The sequence below is a fragment of the Helianthus annuus genome, chromosome 14, assembly GCF_002127325.2.
Source record: "Helianthus annuus cultivar XRQ/B chromosome 14, HanXRQr2.0-SUNRISE, whole genome shotgun sequence".
In the NCBI taxonomy this organism is placed as follows: Eukaryota; Viridiplantae; Streptophyta; class Magnoliopsida; order Asterales; family Asteraceae; genus Helianthus; species Helianthus annuus.
This window is the reverse complement of record NC_035446.2, coordinates 53,724,111-53,745,722: the sequence shown is the minus strand read 5'-3', so window position 1 is coordinate 53,745,722 and position 21,612 is coordinate 53,724,111. Positions and strand designations below refer to the sequence as shown.

Genomic DNA, 21,612 nt, shown 5'->3' with positions numbered 1-21,612 from the left:
TACTAATATTTTATAGCTCCATTACATTGTTATCATTACAATATGAAGTTACCAACATTGCAGTCTTTAGTCTTTGGTGTGATATAAAAAATTGGTTTTGTTGGATGGGGATGATGGGTGTTTAGTGTTTGGATCTTTTGCCGTCCGAATCCTATTATTATAATAAAAGAATTAGGTAATGAGTAATTTAATTGTGACACATTTTGTCAAGTTTGTTTATGTGATTCACGTATAATTGTCATTGTGTGAGATGGGCAGATTGGAGTTTGAGTGAAGTGATGAAGAGGGAGAGAAAGGGAGAAATATGGGATTTCGAGCACGAACTACCAGCCGGTGGTGGTGGTGGTGGTGGTGGTGAAAAACTTATACTCGGGTTGGACGGTGGGACTAGTAACACGATATGCGTATGCATGCCTATTATCCCTTTCACCCCAAACCATTCTCCGCCTGTCTATGCCCGTGCTGTTGCTGGCTGCTCCAATCACAATAGTGTTGGCGGTATTAATCTATCTTTTTAGTCACTCCATTATTACTACTACTATTACTATTACTATTAGTGTATGTGTCTGCTAGAGGGTCAAATATATGATTGGAAACACACAGGGTACCACTTTTTGACAAGATCTGATATGCATGCCTTTCCCTCCGTTAAAGGTTCTTTTTGCATGATCAAAGCGTTTGGACGGGTTCTTTTTGCTCTGTGGTTCTTAAACGTTGGTATTTATATCAAACAAAATATTTTCCTCAATCAAATAGCATGGAGCTATTTAAAACAATATCCTAAATGTGCAAATATAAGAGCATCAATTGTGGTTCTTGGGTGTTTTTATGGAGAGGTGAGAGGTGGGAAGGATGCCCTCAAACGGGCTACTATGAGTGCAGGGAGGAGATTGAGCAGCTTCCACGTAGACTGTTTTACACCTTCCCTGCTTGTGGATGCTCGAATGGGTTTCGACCTGGCAGACAATCTTTTTTTATGTATATTGTCCTTTTTATCTTATCTGCAGTTAATGGGTCAAATAATACAATAGTAATTAGTGTACTTTTGTTCGGTACACAGAAACTGCTGCAAGGGAGACACTAGAACAAGTTATGGCAGAAGCTCTTTTAAAATCAGGTTGTAGTAGGTCTGCTGTTCGTGCAGTTTGCTTAGCTGTGTCGGGAGTCAACCATCCAACCGACCAGCAACGGATTTTGGATTGGCTGAGGTCAGATTTCTACGGGTTAACTTGCTTGATACACCTTCCCCTTTGAACTAACTTTATATTGCTTTGACCATAATACACGCTCCAATAAATAAGTCAATGAGTCGAAATTACCACCTGAAGGTGGTTCTGGCAATAGATGCTTTTTTGTGTTGATATCATTTTTGCCACTTGATCCCTACATGTGATCCATAATCTTAAAGTGAATACGTAGACACTGTCTTATGTTTTTTTTCTTTTTTTGTTTCCATAATCAGTGATATATTCGCGAGCGATGTTGAATTTTTTGTTGAGAATGATGCGGTGGCAGCGTTGGCTAGTGGAACCATGGGAAAACTTCACGGGTGTGTCTTAATTGCTGGTACGGGGACCATTGCATATGGATATACTGAAGATGGGAGAGAAGCCCGGGCCTCTGGTGCAGGCCCGGTCTTAGGTGACTGGGGAAGGTATGAATTTAACTTCTTACTTGGTGCTGCGAAATCTGGATTTGTTTAGTAACTTTTGATAAGCAATTTGCTCCTATCCTGAAAATGCATACCGGTTTGAATTTAGTATTGTCATGTTTAATATGAATCTTTAAGTAAATGGGTTGATATTGTCATGTTAATTACCTGTAGTGGCTATGGTATCGCTGCAAAAGCTTTGACATCAGTAATAAGGTCATATGACGGGCGTGGTCCAGAAACAATGCTTACTTGTAGCATCCTGCACCAACTCCAACTTTCTTCTCCCGATGAACTAATTGGGTATTAGTTGTTCAAATTATACTATTTCCTTTTGCTTGTGATGATGGGTCAAACGGGTGAAATCATTGAAACTGGTTCAATGGGTCAAATTATTTGTAAGGAACAAAACCTTTTTAAGAATTATCTTATTATTGAACCCGTATTGACCTGTAAAAATGTAACCTGATTTGATTTAAACTCGGTTTGACCTGTTGCTTGAAATAAACCGAAATCAGATTTGAAACAAACTGAAATCTGATGTGAAATGAACAACTCCAGGAGAATACTTGTGATTTCTCAAAGAAAAAAGGTTACAAAATACATCCTATTTTTAGGAGAAGAAACTAAGATTCTAATAGACAAGTTGTAGAATTATTGAGGTTCTAGAAACTTTATCTCCTTAAACTAGCAAGTAGCTACAAGTGTATACATATTTTTATTTATTTTATTTAACACTCCCCCTCAAGCTGGAGCATATATGTTGATCATGCCCAGTAAATAGATGTTCCACCGTTTCCTAGTAATTATCGCAAAAAAGACACATAAATAATAGAAGTGATGTCAACATTCCTTCTTTTTAGATTTACCCTCGTAGCTGATCTATCTGAAATCACTAATCATATACATCCTCAAGTACAAGGGTTATTGTGTATATAGTTAATAGTTATTTAGATGGCGGTTACATGGCGGTTATAAAGTACGAGGACCAAAGTTGACAACATGGAAGATGGAAACTACCTTAATAACCGAATGGGTGTGTCTCTACACACACACCATTTCGAATCGACACCAAGGAAAGGAACAAGGGACGCGACTGTTGATCATATGGACGAGAATCAACACACCTCTTCAAGATTCAATCACAACCACACATCCAAGAGACACGACTTTTCACGAAGAGACGTGTCTATTCACTCGTACCCGTAGGAAACTATAAATAGGGATAGTTAGATTCATTTGTACGTTGTTCATTACATCCGAAATCAATTGTATATACTCTCAATTCGATATTGTATACATTCGGTTATTATTCAAGTTATTCAAGTTTGTTATCACGTTCTAGAGATCAAAGATCCATTTTGGGGCCAACAATTGGTATCAGAGCGTCAGGCTCTAGGCGTGGGAATCGCAAGGCATCGCAGGGAATTCGCGATCAGGTTTCATTTTCGTTTTCAATTCGCAAGTTCAATTCATTTTTTAGTTCGGTTCTAGGGTGATCGGTTGAACCGAAGGGTTGGTTAGGAATCTAGGGTTTGTTTGATTCCGGGGTTTAGTGCGAATTAGATTGTTGATTACTACGCGTTGTGGTTATTCGCGGGTTAAGATTTGAAAGTTTATTGAATTCAAGGGAATTGAATTTTACCGGTACGGGTGGTTCGTATTGGTGGACAAGAAGTTTTTAGAAACAAAAAGTGAAGGGTTGTTTTGATTACAAGTTTGTCAAAGTGAAAATCATTCGGTCAGAAACCATGTCGGGAGCAACCGGACCGAATCAACAAATTGTAATTCAAAAGGAAGGAAGTTCTCTTTCCCAGTTTCAGTGTCCGATTCTGAAACCAACAAACTATACGGTTTGGGCTATTCGTATCAAGACAATTCTTGAAGCAAATGGTTTGTGGGAAACGATTGAACCGGCAGAAAATGCAACGGTAGACACCAAGAAAGATAAGTCTGCCATTGCATATCTGTTCCAAGCAATACCAGAAGACGTCGTATTGCAAATTGCAAGTTGTAAAACTGCAAAAGAGATTTGGGATAATCTAAAGGTTAGACACGTTGGTGTTGATCGGGTACAAAAGGCGCGTATGCACACGCTATTGTCAGAATTTGAGTTATTGCAAATGAAGGAAGATGACACAATAGACGAGTTCACTGCAAAGATTAATAGTATTGTTACACGGGCAAGCGAATACGGAAGGACGTTGAATCAATCCACTCTGGTACGAAAACTTCTAAACGCCGTGCCAGATAGATTTATTCAAATAGTTGCATCAATCGAGCAATACTCCGATCTAGACACAATGACGCTAGACGAAGCTATTGGTAGATTAAAAACGTATGAAGAAAGGTTAAAGTTGAAGAAAAAGGAAAGCCCTGTGAACAATCTAGAAGAACTCCTATATACGGGTCATGGACAACATGTTGGAAATCATGGACGAGGGAGATTCCGTCCGTCACGAGGCCGAGGGAGAGGCAATTATCAACATAGGGGTGAAGGAAACATCTCTTACGAGTCGGAAGGAACCGACAAACCACAAAGGGATGATAGCAAGCAAGAGACACCGACTATGAGAGATAAGTCGAAAATCACTTGCTACAGATGTGAGAAACTTGGGCACTATGCCTATGAATGCCCAACCAAGAAAACCAAAGAAAGTGAGACACTCTTGGTCGAAATAGAAGATGATGATGAACCGGCACTTCTGATGTGCCTAAACGCTGAAGTGAAATAGAAACGTGAAACTTGGTCGTGTGATACGATCAAGGGGAAGAACCGTGTGATGCGGAGATAACCTGTGAAAGGTATAACAAAACAGTCCAGTGAATGGATCGGATCAAAGCAAAGAATCCGTGAGGGAAGCAATTAATGATGAAAAAGCCGTTGTGAGAGACAACCGTGAAGAAGATAAATCAAGGAGAAGACGCGCGTATCCTGTGACTGGGTCAAAAGAAGGATTGTTGTGTGATACAACCGCAAGAGAAATCTAAGTGAGTTAGATTATCCAAAATCTATGCGAGATGGATGCAAGTCATGTGATATGATGGTGGGCAAGTTAATCAAGACCGGGTGAAGTTCGTGTTGAGACAACTACACAAGAAAAGAGGTTCGTGTGATACAAATCAAGTGCGGTCAAGACAAGTGTGAAGCAAAGTATTCGTGTGAAGCAAGGTTCGTGAAGAACATGGTTAGTGAGAAGTAAGTTCGTGAGAAGCAAAGTTCGAGAATAAAGATCCATGTGAAATGTTAGATACCGAGGAGACTCGAGATGATAAAGCTACTCGGAGTTCAAGATCTACAACTTAAGGATGTTCATGATTAGGGGGGTGAATGAAATCACTAATCATATACATCCTCAAGTACAAGGGTTATTGTGTATATAGTTAATAGTTATTTAGATGGCGGTTACATGGCGGTTATAAAGTACGAGGACCAAAGTTGACAACATGGAAGATGGAAACTACCTTAATAACCGAATGGGTGTGTCTCTACACACACACCATTTCGAATCGACACCAAGGAAAGGAACAAGGGACGCGACTGTTGATCATATGGACGAGAATCAAAACACCTCTTCAAGATTCAATCACAACCACACATCCAAGAGACACGACTTTTCACGAAGAGACGTGTCTATTCACTCGTACCCGTAGGAAACTATAAATAGGGATAGTTAGATTCATTTGTACGTTGTTCATTACATCCGAAATCAATTGTATATACTCTCAATTCGATATTGTATACATTCGGTTATTATTCAAGTTATTCAAGTTTGTTATCACGTTCTAGAGATCAAAGATCCATTTTGGGGCCAACACTATCCAAATTACCTCTCTAGCCCAAGTGGCTACTAGTGGATACATATTTTTATTTATTTTATTTAACATTGCTCAACCACCCATTTTGTCAAAATAGCGAGAGCTCAATGATTCCTTACAGGTGGACGTATGCTGATCCATCGTGGGCGCGGATTGCAAATTTAGTTCCTGTAGTGATATCTTGTGCGGAAGCAGGTGATCAAGTTGCAAATGACATATTACTTCATGCGGTTCAAGAGTTGGCTTCAAGTGTTAAAGCTGTTGTTCACAGACTTGGATTGTGTGGTAAAGGTACATATCTTAACTAAGTGTTAAAACTTGTTGTTCATAGAGCTAGGTGGAAAAACTAGAAGGGTTGAACATGGTGAAATTGGTGGGGTTCAACAAAAACACCTCTTTGTCTAAATTGTTTTGTCCAAAAGGTATTACAAAACTTGTATTATGTCAATAATTATGAAATCTTTTGAATAAAATGATGGTTGACCCAATGGAGAGTACACGTAATTACCAAACACATTGATAAGTAAATGGACTTGTGTCCGTCTTTCTTTCTTTCTGTACAATTTACATTAGCCTTTTACTTGTTTGGCAGATGGGAAGGCGAGTTTTCCTCTTGTTATGGTTGGTAATGTTCTTGAAGCCAATCGGAGATGGGATATTGGAAAGGAAGTAATTGATTGCATTTCCAAGGATTTTCCTGGGACGCACCCAGTTCGGCCAAAGGTACTACTATTTTTAATGCATACAACCTCTAAATCGATAAAATCAAAAGTATGTCAATCCATGCCTGTTTCAACCATAACCTGTTATGACCTGTTAACCAACAACGTATATTGGTTCCTTCAGGTGGAGCCTGCTGTTGGAGCAGCATTACTTGCTTGGAACTATCTAATAGAACAATACCAGCAGGAGCATTCAGAGGTAGACTACGATTAGATTTGGTACCAAGCCGCCATAGAAGTTGAGCATGATTGATGTCTAGTAGTTATCAAACTGTATAGCAGCAGCGGAAGATCACAAAAAAAAAAAAAAAACTGTAGACGAACCAGACGGCATGACCTTAAAAAGACAATATTCTATTGTGTGATTGTTGTGATTTTATCTTTAGTCTTTGTGTTTACAAATTTATATATATTGATGAAGATATTCATGTTGTCTTTCATTTTTTATTTATTACCCTTCTTTTCATCATCGTCCAAGTGGTGCAATTAGTGGCTGTTAACATCGGGCATTGAAGAGAAAATGTGCCGGCTTCTTTGGTGGTAGCAGACAAGGGCGTAGCTTTGTGAGGGCGGGAGGGGGCGGCCGACCCCCCCGAACTTTTCACTCAATAGTGGAGAGTAGGTAGTTTTCGTATAGAAATTTTTGGGTATATACGTTTTTGACCCCCCCCCCCCCCCCCCGGTTTTATAGAAACTTTTGGTATATACGTTTTCGACCCCCCGGTCGGAAATCTCAAGCTTCGCCGCTGGTAGCAGAGATAGTTGCTACTAGTGACATTATGTTGAACCGAGGATACTTTGGCATACACGAACCTTGATTGCTTTGATACCAAAACAAAACAAGTATATGGGACAAGTTTCTTTTTTTACTGCTTATTATTTCTCAAGATCATATATGTAGAAGATTAATGCAGATTCATGATTCTTCAACAACTAAATAAAATGGAACTTACTAATAAAAACTTGAATGCAGTCATCAAAACATAAACGAAACTGTTATCATGCAACCCGTGATTACCTTAGTCTTTATTCCACCTTTACTCACCATTAACTGTAAATGATTTTTGCCCACCTTGGAATTAACGCTAAAAGCGAAAATTAAGATCTTGGATTGAGCACAGAAATAGTGGGTTTGATTTGTAGGTCTTTGACTAAAATATTATTAATACATATACCTAGGCTTGTAAACTGATCAGTATGTCTAATGCAGTGAGGATTTTAGAGCTTCCTGAGAAGATAAAGAACAGATCGGTTGGGACGATGTTTTCCTGAAAGAAGGCCTCTGGTTGAGATGTTTCAGTGTTCTCTTTGCGTATAGTTTGCGAAATATAGGTGTAGCTCTTTCTTTAAACTTTAGTATGCCGAAGAATAGCAATCTGTAGGCGATGAGAATGGCGACAACAACTGCTAAATCCCACCACTTAGAGTGTTCAACTGAAATCCCAAGCATGGTGGTTAGGATGAATTCACCAGATAGTTTTGCATCCCCTTCAAATGGACCATCAAATTCTATTCCAATCATGTCATTCTTCAATGCTCCCTGCCAGATTTACCGAAATTGTATGTAGAGTTACCTCATGCCTATGAGTGGGAATATATTTTTTCTAAAATCATCATAGTGAATGTTCTAATGACTTTGTTGGCATGCATTGCTCTGCTCAAAGTCAAATATAAGTCAACTAGAAGTTCAAAGTTGGTGCTAACAAGCAGTGGCAGATGCAGGATTTTATTCTTATGGGTTCCTTTTGCTAAATTCACTTTAATTCTCACTAATTTTTTCTAAATTCTACAAACTTCTCACTAAATTTTTCCGTTTTTTTTTTTTCCCAAATGCACTGGGGTTCCTAAATGTGGGCTGGATCAGCCCCTGCTAACAAGTATGTGTGACAATGATGTATCGGCAGTAGTAGTTGGTCAGTCGCAACTACGGTGGTTGGTAGGAACTCTATAGTGTCAGTAGTAAGTAACTATAGTGGTCGGTGTGGACAAGACTTAGTGCTGATGGTAGTTGGCCCGACATGATCTGTTACCCTATGATGTTTTAGGGACTAAAAGTATACGTTCCCTTTTCTTTGAATTTTTGTTAGAAACCGTTAAGGTTAGATATAGAGAGTTTAGAAGATAATGTTTGAAGGGGACTTTTACAGTTTCTCATTTTCGTATTGTATATCGTTGATTTTGATAAAGAAATCATAGTTTCTTTAGGAATTTAAAGTGAATCAGTTGAGATTTATTTTCAACGGAGTTTATGTAATTGTTCAATTAAAGCCAACATGTATAGGGTTACCTGTAGCGCCCATGACATAGAATTGATGTAGGAAACCGGATACCGCCAAAACAGCTTGGGAAGATCAGGCGGTAGACGGAAGAATCCTGCAGTCATCATCATAATACCCTGCACGAAAAAGATGTTACGAAAATGCATATCTTTAGTTGAACATTCAATATTAATTTGAATTTATTCTTACAATAAAACCAGAACCAGTAATGATTCCCATCATGAAGTTGGGAACAAGTGAAGCAATAACCATCATGCAACTTTCTACCACAGCAATGGAGAAGAGAAGATCAAGGCAGGCGTACGTGATATGGGAGAAACCCGATTGAAATTTGACCATGTTATATGTTACAATAGCAGTAACAAACGCCATCATTGTCAAGAATGGGATAGAAGAGATGAAGTTTGAGAGCATAAACACGCCTACTCCATAGTGTCCATTAAGCCTCTCTCTGTGGAAGATCTGTTAATGGCACAACATTTTTTCAAGTTTTATAAATAATTAATTCAGAAGCTGGTATGGCAACATTTACACTAGTTCGGTAACGAGTTAAAACGGGTTGGCTTGAAATTGTCACGAGTTGTGATACATACTTTCATTTCTTCGATGAATGAAGGGAAGCCTCCAATGGACATGAAAATCATAAAACCCGAGATGAATCCTGCACAAGCTCCACGTGCCAATGTCGCATGGTAGCTCGTGCCCACGTTGAAAAATACTGTGCCTACACAGAGTGAAACAGCTAGATAGACCACTATCCTCAACCAGTAGTATCCAATATCTCTAGACATGTTAACGAAAGATCTTTTGGTTAATGTTGTAAGTTGCTTCCACCAACTTGCTTGGCTCCCACTTTGTGCTTCAAATGTAAGCCCTTCCTACAAATCAAACCCACTCTTTCGTTACGCATTTCAATCTTGTGATTTTTTTTTAATTGTTAAAAAATTATAATTAAGTGACCAAAATGGAATATATTAATTACCTATATAAATCCTAGTTATTGTTTAGTGGTTTTTATTAATTTAACTTGAAGTAGGAGGTAGTAGTGACAAGAAAAATTCGCTATATAATAACCCAAGTTTCATAATTGTTCAAATTCCGCCATATTTATAAGAATGATGATTAAGTTAAAACGATAACAAAGCATATACAGTTGTATAAAAAGCTAATGTTTCTGAAAAAGTTGGATCCGAATCATGAAAATTTTTTAACTTACTATGGATGAGATTTCTTGAATTCTTGTTCTTGCAGCTGTTGCATACTCTGAGCACTTGTATTTATGAACAAGCATTGCTTTGGTCTCGGATGTCAATGCATGAGTGGTGGAGATGGTTTTCCTGTCCTGCAATATAACATAGAAACTTGGGTTGTAAGGAATTTCCTGTATTAGAAACCTCTTAACTATGGCGAGCAGAAGTTGGTACCCGAAGCCTTTGAGAACCTTGCAAAGTTGCATTCACCCTATCGAAGTCTGAATTTATACAACGAAGAAAGTGATCTGAAGGATTTCTTCTACTCGGACATGGTATTCCGGCGTCAGAAAAGAACTAAGATCATCATGACAGAGTAGTGGTAAGATAACAATGCAAAATATATAATAAATTTGTAAAAAAATATATTGCAAATTGCAATTGGTCAAATGGTTGATCCGGGCATAGACATAGTCCACAAAAATATGACGGATTTTTGTAAATTTACAAAAAGGTTTGATCCGGGCGTATATAGTTGTTGTATATAAGTCCAGCATATTCTTTAATTTCCCCATGATACATAATAATTTTTCTTCACATTTGAACTTACAAAGTGAAAAGATATTTTAACATGTTTGTATTACACTAGCTTAAACACATGTAAGAAAGAGTATTTAAATTTATATGGTTGAAAATTGTAAAAATGAATGTTCACTTTTGGTACCTTCAATGCCATTTTGGCTTCACCAAAGAAGACTGTTTCACCACCTGATAACAAAAACAGGTCATCAAAGAGTGCAAAGACTTCACTGCTCGGTTGATGGATCGAGGACACAATGGTCAGGTTGGCCTCTCGAGCCATGTTTCTAAGCGTCTGAATGACGAAGAAAGCCGCTGCGCTATCAAGGCCGCTGGTGGGTTCATCTAGAAACAAGAGGGTTGGTCGAGTCAGGATTTCAAGTGCAATGCTGAGTCTCTTCTTCTCACCACCGCTTATTCCTCTGGAATGCCAGTTGCCAATGAGATTATGAGCACAGTCTTGAAGGCCCATCTCCATAATTGTTCGATCAACAATCTCATTAACTTGATGTTTGTTTAGGCTTCCAGGTAGCCGTAGTTTTGCCGAGTAGATGAGTGTTTCTTTAACCGTGAGGGTTCCGAGTAGTATGTCCTCTTGGGTCACATAAGCCTATAGTCATTCATAGTGTATTAATTAGCAAAAGATGTATACCATTTGTCACTAGTCTCTTATATGGTATGTGTGACTAAATCCAGTGACTAGTTTTTTTTTTTTTTTTTCTCTAACGACAAACACACACCCTTATGTAGTATGTCAAAATTACTTGATGATACAGTGTAAGGTATCAATAATAATAAGAGTATGTCGAAATTTCATTTTTTTCACCTGAACTTCAAGAAATTAGGGATATTGTGGCCGAAGATGCAGCCGAAGACAGTGACTGGAGACATGGGCTACAAGGTGAACGGAGGTGGGGGGTGTGTTTTATATTTAATTTCTAACAATAGGTAATTTTGACGGAACTAACATAAAAAAAAAAAAAAAAAAAAACAAATGTTTATCCAAAATAGCGACAGTTAGGACCATATGCGTAAATAGTATAAAGATAAAAACGAAAAGTGAAATTTCAGCAGGACGATAATTTGTTAAGTTGATTAGATGGATACTCACAACAGCACCATAGTCGAGTCTCTTTTTCCTTCCGTTGAAAAGAATATTCCCCGTCATGATAACATTTCTGGCTAGTCTTCCTGCGCGTATTCATTATTCATTCAAATACAAATTGCAACAAAAAATAAATAGACAAAGAAAAAAGTGACCACTTTAAAATGTAGAATTCACAGATAGCAATCACGAAGTTAATTTTATAAATATACTTTAAAAATAATATATCTTTAAAAACTTTGTTTATTATATGGACTGAATACATATAATTTTATATACTAAAAAATAAGAAGTTATATCTTTAAAAACCTCTTGTATTGTTGTACAGGTTGAATAAATATAATTTTATACATCAAATAATGAAAAAAATACTAAATAATAAATTATTTATATATTTAAAAAACCCCGTGTATTGTACGGGTTGAATAAATCTAATTTTATATATCAAATAATAAAAAAGTTATATTTTTAAAAACTCATGTATTACACAGGTTGTATAAATGTAATTTTGTATAGTAATTTATAAAAAAAGTTATATCTTTAAAAAAGCCCCGTGTATTACACGGGTTGAATTTATATATCAAATAATAAAAAATTATATTTTTAAATACCTCATGTATTACACGGGTTGGATAAATGTAATTTTGTATAGTAAATGATAAAAAAAAATTGTATCTTAAAAAACCCCGTGTGTTAAACGGGTTGAATAAATGTAATTTTATATAGTAAATAATAAAAACTTATATCTTTAAAAAACCTCGTGTAATACACGAGTTGAGTTCTGATTAATTTCATATTTTGATTTCCTGCATTTTCTCTCCTATTAAATAATAATAATTTTTCTCTCCTTAAAATTACATCTTAAGTCATATTCTTATTTTTATAAAACATATTTAAAAAATATATAATATTTTATTTAAAATAAATATATTTAAAACATTTACTGATTATAAAAAGTTAAATATATTTAAAACATATTACTGATTATAAAGAGTCATAGACAATTTTAAATATGTTACCTAAATTTGGATGTAAAAGTATAAACGTAAATATTAAAATAAAATCTCTCTACGATATAATAAAACTATAATGTAACCTATTCCTATATCTAAGGAAATATATTATAAAAATAATAATTTAATATTAATAGTATATTTTCTAAATAAGTTTTTAATCTATACTATATCTCTACGTATATCTCATAATTATATATATTAAATAGTATATCTCTACGTATATCTTATAAATAATTATTTAATTTTAACTAATTAGTTAATTTTAATATGCTAAAAAATAGATGGCTCCAATAAGTGACATGTGTCTTCAAAGTGGTTTCTTTTATTATATAGTATAGATAACCAGTTCCAACACAATTCCAACACGACTAGTTTTATTTTAATTTAACAATACTATATTAAATTAAAGATTAAAAAAGACTAGATTTTATGGTGTAATTTTGAAAAGTAATAATAATAACATATAAAAAGTTTTATTAATTTGCCGAAAAATTGAAAAGAAAAAAAAACTTAATAAAAGTCAACAATAGTTGCTCTTTCTATTTTACCTATAACTAGTAATAAGGCCACGCGCGTTGCGGCGTGGGTACGTCGCAAACATCAAATAGATTAGCGCAAGCGTTATGTAATGTGTCAACCATATAAAAACGTGTGTTTTGACGTATCCGATATAAATCAACGTATCTTATATAAGCATTTAAATCAAATAACAAAATCCAAACCGAGTTAGTTCATTTAGTGGGGTTCCACCTAATTACTACACAATCCTTACATTTTCATTAAGACTTGGTGGCATCAATACGCACAGTGACTCGTATGTCAAATCATAAACCAACTAAAAATGTACATAAAAATAAGCACGAAAACGTATTGCATTCGACCATGTTCATTAACATGAATTTATATTGACATGTACATATAAAAATGAGCATATGAGAAAATAAAGTGTTTACATCAAAACGTATAACAACCTAAAACATACATAAAAATAGGCATGAAAACGTATTATATTAGACTCGACTCATTTTTAGTAAAACTTTAGGTCGAAACGTAAATGTGTACTGTTTACGTCCAATGCCGATACATGAATATGTACCGAAATGTCCATAAAAATAAGCACGTGAGGAAATAATTTTTTTTTAAGCTAAAGAATGAAAATAAGGTGCTCGCGCGTTGTGGCGTGACATTTAAGGGCACATTATCGTTCGTTAAGCGTGTTGGCACGATGAGATTAACGTGTTTAAGCACACGAAAGAAACGTATATAGATACTGTACGATTTTTAAGTTGTGACGAACCAACTACCCGTTTCGAATTTATAGCAATATGTAAACATGATATAAACTAAAAACACAAAGGGAAAAAAAAAAAGAAAACAAAATTAAAAGCCAAGGAAGTAAAAGTGAAAAGTTAGAAATTTAGATGATAGATTTATTATTATGTAAGTTGTAGGAGGAAAACAAATTAGTTCAAAAAATGATGGAGCCAAAATGAAAAATTTTAAAAGGGCCAAAATAAAAATTATTACATTAAAGGATAAAGTTGTAATTTTGAGTTGGTTGTCGATGGCAAAGGCCACCGACTTTCTACTTTAAGTAATAGTAGAATAGAATTTGTTTGGTTATATATATACACCATTTAAGAAAACAAGAAACACATTATAGCAGTTAAGCTAACACATTGACATTTTATAATTAAGTTAAAACAAGACATGTTAAAATTTGATTCACCCAGATATAGTGTATTCATTGTTAATTACATTTATTCATAGATGAATACACTGTGTGTATGTATAGTTTATCCATTAGTTAATGCCGAATAGTTTCTAATAGCGTATTCATTGCTAATTATACGTATAGTTTATTCACATATATGTATTCACCGGTGGATAAATGCTATTGTATTCATGTTTATGCAATATTATATGTTGTATTCATGTTTAATCCTATTGTGAGGGTACTAAAGTTGGTATGTCATATCATTTTAAACTATCATCATTTTAAATCTTATTTATTTCTATAATTTTAAACCATTTCAAACCACAGCCACGTTATTCACCCTATCATCTACTTTTCATTTTATTTAAACTATTTTTAATTTATTTACTTAATTATATAATTTATTCATTATTTATTTTATATTTTTTTATTTCATTATCTAGTATTTTATTTAATATATAATAAATTTAAATAAAATAGTATAAAGAATATTTAATTCTTACAACGCTTCTTTTTCAAACGTATTTCAAACAACTACTTTTGCAACGGCTAGTTTTTCAAACAACTACTTTTGCAGCGGCTAGTTTTTCAAACGGCTACTTTTACAACGACTAGTTTTACTGGTTATAAATTCAAGTTGTATTTTAAGCAACATGTCAACTAATAATTCACTACAAAGATCTATAAAAAATGGCAAAAAAACCCTTGAACCGAAGAAGAAGAGATTGCTCTTGTCAACTCTTGGATGGGCTTATACGATAACAGACGAGTAGCCGGATCAATTAGAGAACCCTTATTTGAAGGATTTCGTCAATGTGTAGGAGAAACCAATCGCTCTTTGTACGTCACTTTGTCAAGGTTTCATATTTTATTTGGGGAGGTTCGCACATATCATGCATTCTTCAACCGCATGATGGCTCAATATGACAGCATAACGAAGCCACAAGAGATTGCCCGGGCCCGTCGGCAATACGAAAACATACACAATAAAATATTTTTTTCACATGGCAGTCTGGCAATTAATAAGAAACCATCCGCGTGTGCAACATGCTCCTCTTCCGGATGCCAACTCCGACGATTCAGGGTTTATGATTAGGTTTAATTATCTGTTTTTTTATCTGATTTGTTTGGGTTTATTTATCTCGTCTTGTTTAGGTTTAATTATCTGGTGTGTTTAGGTTTAATTATGTGGTTATATAATATTTTTAATTTTAATAAATTTGTTTTTTTAGTTTGTATTATTTTTATTTTATATATTTGCTTTCTTAATTTATGTTAATTTAGGTTTTATTTTATTAAAATCAAATAACTCTAAATTTTTTTTATTTAAATGGGGGTGTTCCATGTTAGTCTAATCTTGTGTAAGTTCGGGTAAAAAGTGACCGACTTACAAAGCTCGGGTAAAAAGTGACCGAGTCATAAACTTAGGGGTTTTTTGAGTTAGTTTTTTAATCCTAATTTGAGTCAAAATAGGTTTCTTGTTTAGATTATATATAATGGAATTTATGTAACCAGTTGTAACCAATTATCAATAAAGGAGTTTTGATTCAATACGTTCTTTGGTATCCAATTCTAACAAATTGGTATCAGAGCTCTAAGGAGTTCGATCCACGATCAAGACTGTTGATCTTGGAGTCCGGCAAGAAGAGGTCAATCAGCGAAGGTCAGCGATTGAAGTATCTTGCGACGGGTTCCGACGATCACAGAAGGCGGCGGCAGACGAGACTTGGTGCACAAGTTAGTAATCGAAACAGAAGAAGGAAGAACACGTTGTTTCGATCAAGTTTGCGAAGAAGTCGATCAGGTTAAAGATTCGCGTCTTTATTTTGGTTCGTTTGAGTGTGCAAACCAACTATCATAAAAGGAATTTTTATCCTTTGTAACTTACGATAAAGGCTAGAGTAATTTATTTTGGTCAACAAAAAAAACAAGGGCTAGTCAACGAGATTGTTGAATTGACTCAGACGAGTGGAATTAATTAAAAGCTATTAATTAATTCAAGGAGTTTTGAGTTAGTTTTTGTTTTAGCAGCAATTTTATTTTACTCGGTCAACATTTATAAGAAAAAAAAGCAACAATTGTTTTCTAACGGCAGCAACGTAAGGTTTGTTTTCGTTATAGTAGCAATAAAAAAACGGAAGGACTTGTTTTTACCTGTGATTAAGGACGAGCAGGAGTTGTTTCTCAAGATCAGAAGTAGAAGAAACCGAAGGATGGGTGATAACGCGAACCGGGTACCTCCAACGAAGGAACCGATGCCTAGTCTTCCATGTCCAATGCTTACGGATACAAACTACACCGTTTGGGCTATGAAGATGAAGGTAATCTTCAAGGTTTACAAGGTATGGGATGTGATTGACCCAGGAACGACCATCGATATTCACAAAGATTCTATAGCAATCGCTTTGCTATTCCAAGGGTTACCCGAAGAGCTAGTGTTGCAGATTGGGAACAATGATTCAGCAAAAGAGATGTGGGAAGCGGTGAAATCTCGCAATCAAGGTGCTGAACGTGTGAAAGAAGCAAGACTTCAAACCTTAATGTCGGAATTTGAGGGTTTGAAGATGAAGGAACCAAGTACGATCGCTGAGTTCGCAGGAAAGATTTCAGGGATTGCTTCTAGATCTGCTTCTCTTGGAGCAGTGATTAAAGAAGAGAAACTGGTTAAAAGGTTTCTACATGGTTTGCCGAAAAGGTTTATTCATATGGTTGCTTCTCTCGAGCAATCTCTTAACCTTAAGACAGTTGGATTTGATGATGTCGTAGGTCGTCTTATAGCCTATGAGGAACGCGTCAACCTTGAAGATAAGGAGCAACCGGTTAGAAGTGATCAGTTACTGTTGACTTATGAGGAGTGGGAAGCTAGAAAAAAGGAAGGGTACGATCGAGGCAAAGGAACGACCGAGTCTAGTCAAAGAGGTCGGGGTCGCGGTCGAGGAAAAATCGGGGGTCAAGACAAAGACAAGGAACCGAATCAAAAACCAAAGAAGGACCGTTCTAAGATAAGGTGTTTTCGATGTGATGAATTAGGGCATTTTTCTTCGGATTGTCCTACACGTAAAAAGGATGAGGACGAGGACGAGGAAAACAATCTTATTCAAAGGGTTGAACCGGTTCTTTACTTACAAACACACGTTGAAGAGACTAGTGATGTGTTTCTAGACGAGGAAAGGCTTATTCCAAGGATGTATGCTTCGAGCCCAAGTGAACTCAATACATGGTTTCTTGACAACGGGGCGAGTAACCACATGACGGGTAAAAAAGAGTGGTTCACTAATCTCGATCACAACATCAAGGGAAAAGTGAAGTTTGGAGACGGGTCATGCGTAGAGATTAAAGGACAAGGGATGGTCATCTTGGAAGGAAAATCTGGGGAACAAAGGGTGTTGCGCGATGTTTATTATATACCTGCACTTGAAAGTAATATAATAAGCATTGGTCAGTTGGACGAGAGAGGGTACAAGATCGCAATCCAAGACGGTATACTTTGGATGTTTGAGCAAGACGGCACTTTGCTAATGAAGGTACCTCGTTCACCTAATCGCATTTACAAGATTAATCTTGAGGTTGTATCTCCAGTTTGCATACAGACTAAAGATGACAAGGCTGCAAATAGCGACCAACCAGTCTCTATTGTGACAGAAGTTAGCGACCAAACAGATCAGTCAGCAACAGGAATTAGCGACCAATCTGGGCAGTCAGCGACACAGCAGACATATAGCGACCAGACTGACCAGTTAGCAACGGAATCTGACCAGTCAGCGACAGAATCTGATCAGCCAGTGACAGCTTTTAGCGACGAGTCTGCGACAGATCAGTTTTTCAGCAATTCAATAGGTAAATGGATGCTCGGTTTATCAAATGAAGAGACAAGTTTGAAAGTCGAGAACTTATTGCGGGACAAAATTAAAGTGGAACACGTGAGCGGAGATTTACAACGGGCCGACATCCTTACTAAAGCCTTGGCACGGTTGAAGTTCATCGAGATGAGAGGGCTCATTGGTGTCACAAGATTAGGGGGGTGATTGTTAGTCTAATCTTGTGTAAGTTCGGGTAAAAAGTGACCGACTTACAAAGCTCGGGTAAAAAGTGACCGAGTCATAAACTTAGGGGTTTTTTGAGTTAGTTTTTTAATCCTAATTTGAGTCAAAATAGGTTTCTTGTTTAGATTATATATAATGGAATTTATGTAACCAGTTGTAACCAATTATCAATAAAGGAGTTTTGATTCAATACGTTCTTTGGTATCCAATTCTAACATTCCACACCTCCACCCACCGGATCACCACCCAAGCGGACCAACCTAGTCACTCACCTCCAACACCACTCTTGTCCGTTCTCGTCCGGAGAACAAACCACGTCACCGGACTTGGTGATGTGGGCGCTCTTAAGACAATAGAAAAGAAAGAGAAATCTTTTTCAATATTCAACAAATCATGTGTATTTATCGGCAAGTTAAACAAATAATTTAAATAATAACTCATGGAAGACATGAACAATAAATAAGTTACAATCATCCTTCAAAGGTGCAATACATTCCGTCGATGCTTATACAATGTTCACATCCAAAGCATGTAACAAATATTGAGTGAAACTGTTCTACTTACCCAACAAATAGGGAGTCATATAAAAAAATAGAATGTGTATATAGGTTTAAAATTACGTGTTTAGTAAGGACATATGTGAAAGGTTTGAGTTTATTAAATAGAGTATTTATATTTAAAATCTAGTTAAAAGTATTTATTTTTATAATCTAGTTAAGAGGATATGTTTTTTTAATAATCTAGTTTAGAGTATATGTGAAAGGTTTGAGTTTATTAAATATATATTTTATTTTTAAAATGTAGTTAAGAGTATATGTTTCTTTCATGCTTAATGCTACACAGTTATTATACATATACCAGATAACTCTTTAGTTATTATTAAAAGAAACGATATATTTTGCCATTTTGGTTCTTAAAAGTATTATTTCCATTTATATCAAAACAGTCAAAGTTTGCTTAAGATATAAAAACTGAAAAAAAAATATATAAGAAGAAAATGCAAATTCACACATGGCTTCTTGAAGGGATAGGAACATTCAATAGACCTACTTTCACAATTTTTTGAGGGTTCAACTTACCATCTCACACCAAAACAATGCAGAGCTATTTAATATTAAATAAAAAATAATCTGGTGCTAGTCTTTGATTTTTCTGAAATTAGTGAAGAACTTGTATTTCAATATAAACACACACATTATCTATGGTAATTATCATTTCTTCATGTAAGAAATTTGAAATTCGTATATAATTCTAGATAGAATAGTGTATTATTATTTGCTAACTATCCAACATATGTGAAAAACTAACAAATATGATCAATTGTAATCAATTTAACTAAATTCACAACATTGATGAAGAGACCCAGCAATAAAAATATTATAATTATAATTATAATTATAAATTCATTAAAAAAATAAAGACATGTAATGTAATGCGAACTATTTACTAGTGCATTTAATTTCTAAAAGAGTGTGCGAACTATTTCTTTCTCATGCATCCATGTATGTTTGACTCGTTTTTATATAGTTCATACTTGACAGGAAAGAAGCAAATGATGTTGGATACAGATTTTTAAATAAATATATTTAAAAGGGCTTTTTAGAATTTTGAAGGACAAAAGATGAGTGGAGTTAATATGGCGTAATCAACAAATAATAATGTAAATACAAGCACATAATTTGGCCAACCATAGAAATAGTGGAAGAAGACTTGTAGTTTTATGTTTCTCTACTGAATTAAAATTAAAAGATTATATATTAGAGTATACACCCTCACATACAATGATATATTGATTGTTCATGAGACTGAATGGAAACACACATATAACAAATACATGCTAAAACACATATTTGTTGCCTATATGGAACAGAAACTAACGTATTGAGTAATGACTTATTATTACCATTTGTGAAGGAGACTTGCCTGCTAAAGAATCAAGAAGGGTGGATTTTCCAGAACCAGAAGGACCCAGGATTGCCAAGATCCTTGAAGGCTGAGCAAAACCAGTGACGTCATTTAGTATCCGCCGTGTGTGTTTCTTTGAATCATGGTTCGGAAGCACGACTGCCAAATCTTCCCACATCAAGTAAACATCAGCAATGCATCCATCCCCATCATCTTCCATTGATTTCTCTTCTCCTTTAACATCAACCATTGTCACCTCATCTATCTCCATCCCTTCTTGCACTATGTATCTTCTATCTTTCATTTGTAATAAATAAATGCTTCAATTCTTACACATCTACATAATATGTAAATGATTGAGGGTAAAATGGTCAAAAACACTTAATTTGTACTTTAGACGAAAAGATATAAATATAAATAAATTATTAGATAATAGTCTCCTACTAAGAAAACGGATCCATACGTCTTTATATGAATTTAGCGTCGTTTAGCTAACATATTTGTTTTCTGTTGACTGGTGTCTTCTTTTGTTATACACAAATATGGTTAAAATGAAATATAGAGTAAACTACCATTTTCGTCCCTCTACTTTGTCGAAATTTGCCAGTTTCATCCAAAAAAAATTTTCTTGCCATTTCCGTCCCTAACGTTTCTTAAACATGCCAGATTCATCCAACTTGTTAACCCCCGCTAAATCTGTCCATTAAAAGAAGGGTAAATTGGTCATTCCAAAAATTTATTCAACCTTTTTCTACCAACCAAACTTTGAACAATACAATATCGGTTGGATTTACAGTTGCCAGCCAAAACCTTGGATTTACAGGTTTACACTTTGATCATATGCATTACCTGTTGACTTGTGAATCCCATTTGAAGAAGTAAGGCTGTTGTTCTTTATTTTTAGTGAACAAAACCCAAGACCTTGATTCACATTACATATTCAGCCAAAACCTTGAACACCATTCTTTCAGATCGAGCAAAGCACCATTGTTTCTTCACTGTGTCGACGACTGTGATTTTTCTTCACAATGTCAATCGGCTGTTGGTGCAACGAATTCTGTGTCAATCAATGTGATGAAACTGTCGATCAATCGGCTGTGATGAAACTATGTCGATCAATTGGCTCGATGAAACTATGTCGACTGGCTATGAATTTTGAATTAGAATGGGCAGATAGAAGGGGGGAGGGGGTAATATAAAAGAGGTGAAAAATGAAAAAAGAAATTAACAAGGGTTAGCAAGTTGGATGAATCTGGCATGTTTAAGAACGTCGGGGACGAAAATGGCAAGAAATTTTTTTTGGATGGAACTGGCAAATTTCGACAAACCACAGGACGAAAATGATAGCTTACTCTATAATTTTTATGAAACTACTAGATGCAAGATGTAGGATAAATTTAGCCTATCCTAATGAGGGTATACTGAACTGCAACACAACAAGGAGGTTAACCCAGCCAGAGAACGAGTTATTTTTCGCTAGAACGCTAGAACTTGACTGATACACCATATTAATAAACGAGTTTAAAGAGCTATAAACAATTTGACAAGTCGACTTCAGGAAATAAGTATATTTTAAATTTTATTTT

At 35.4% G+C, this 21,612-nt stretch overlaps 2 protein-coding genes across 2 annotated transcripts; one reads left to right on the top strand and one right to left on the bottom strand.

Moving 5' to 3' along the window:
* Positions 1-228: 228 nt before the first annotated feature.
* On the top strand, positions 229-6,643 carry LOC110908388 (N-acetyl-D-glucosamine kinase). Its single transcript, XM_022153323.2, has 7 exons — positions 229-498; positions 1,061-1,208; positions 1,463-1,654; positions 1,826-1,954; positions 5,592-5,761; positions 6,063-6,193; positions 6,317-6,643. The coding sequence occupies exons 1-7, from the start codon at positions 279-281 to the stop codon at positions 6,404-6,406; spliced, it is 1,080 nt and encodes a 359-aa protein (XP_022009015.1). The 5' UTR covers positions 229-278; the 3' UTR covers positions 6,407-6,643.
* Positions 6,644-7,126: 483 nt separating this feature from the next.
* Positions 7,127-20,420, bottom strand: LOC110908385 (ABC transporter G family member 12). Its single transcript, XM_022153318.2, has 9 exons — positions 20,045-20,420; positions 11,352-11,431; positions 10,386-10,850; positions 9,896-10,018; positions 9,688-9,813; positions 9,065-9,349; positions 8,661-8,933; positions 8,480-8,587; positions 7,127-7,732 (listed from the first exon to the last, which is right to left on the bottom strand). Exons 1-9 carry the CDS (start codon positions 20,328-20,330, stop codon positions 7,394-7,396), a joined length of 2,085 nt encoding a protein of 694 aa, XP_022009010.1. The 5' UTR covers positions 20,331-20,420; the 3' UTR covers positions 7,127-7,393.
* Between the last annotated feature and the right edge of the window lie 1,192 nt (positions 20,421-21,612).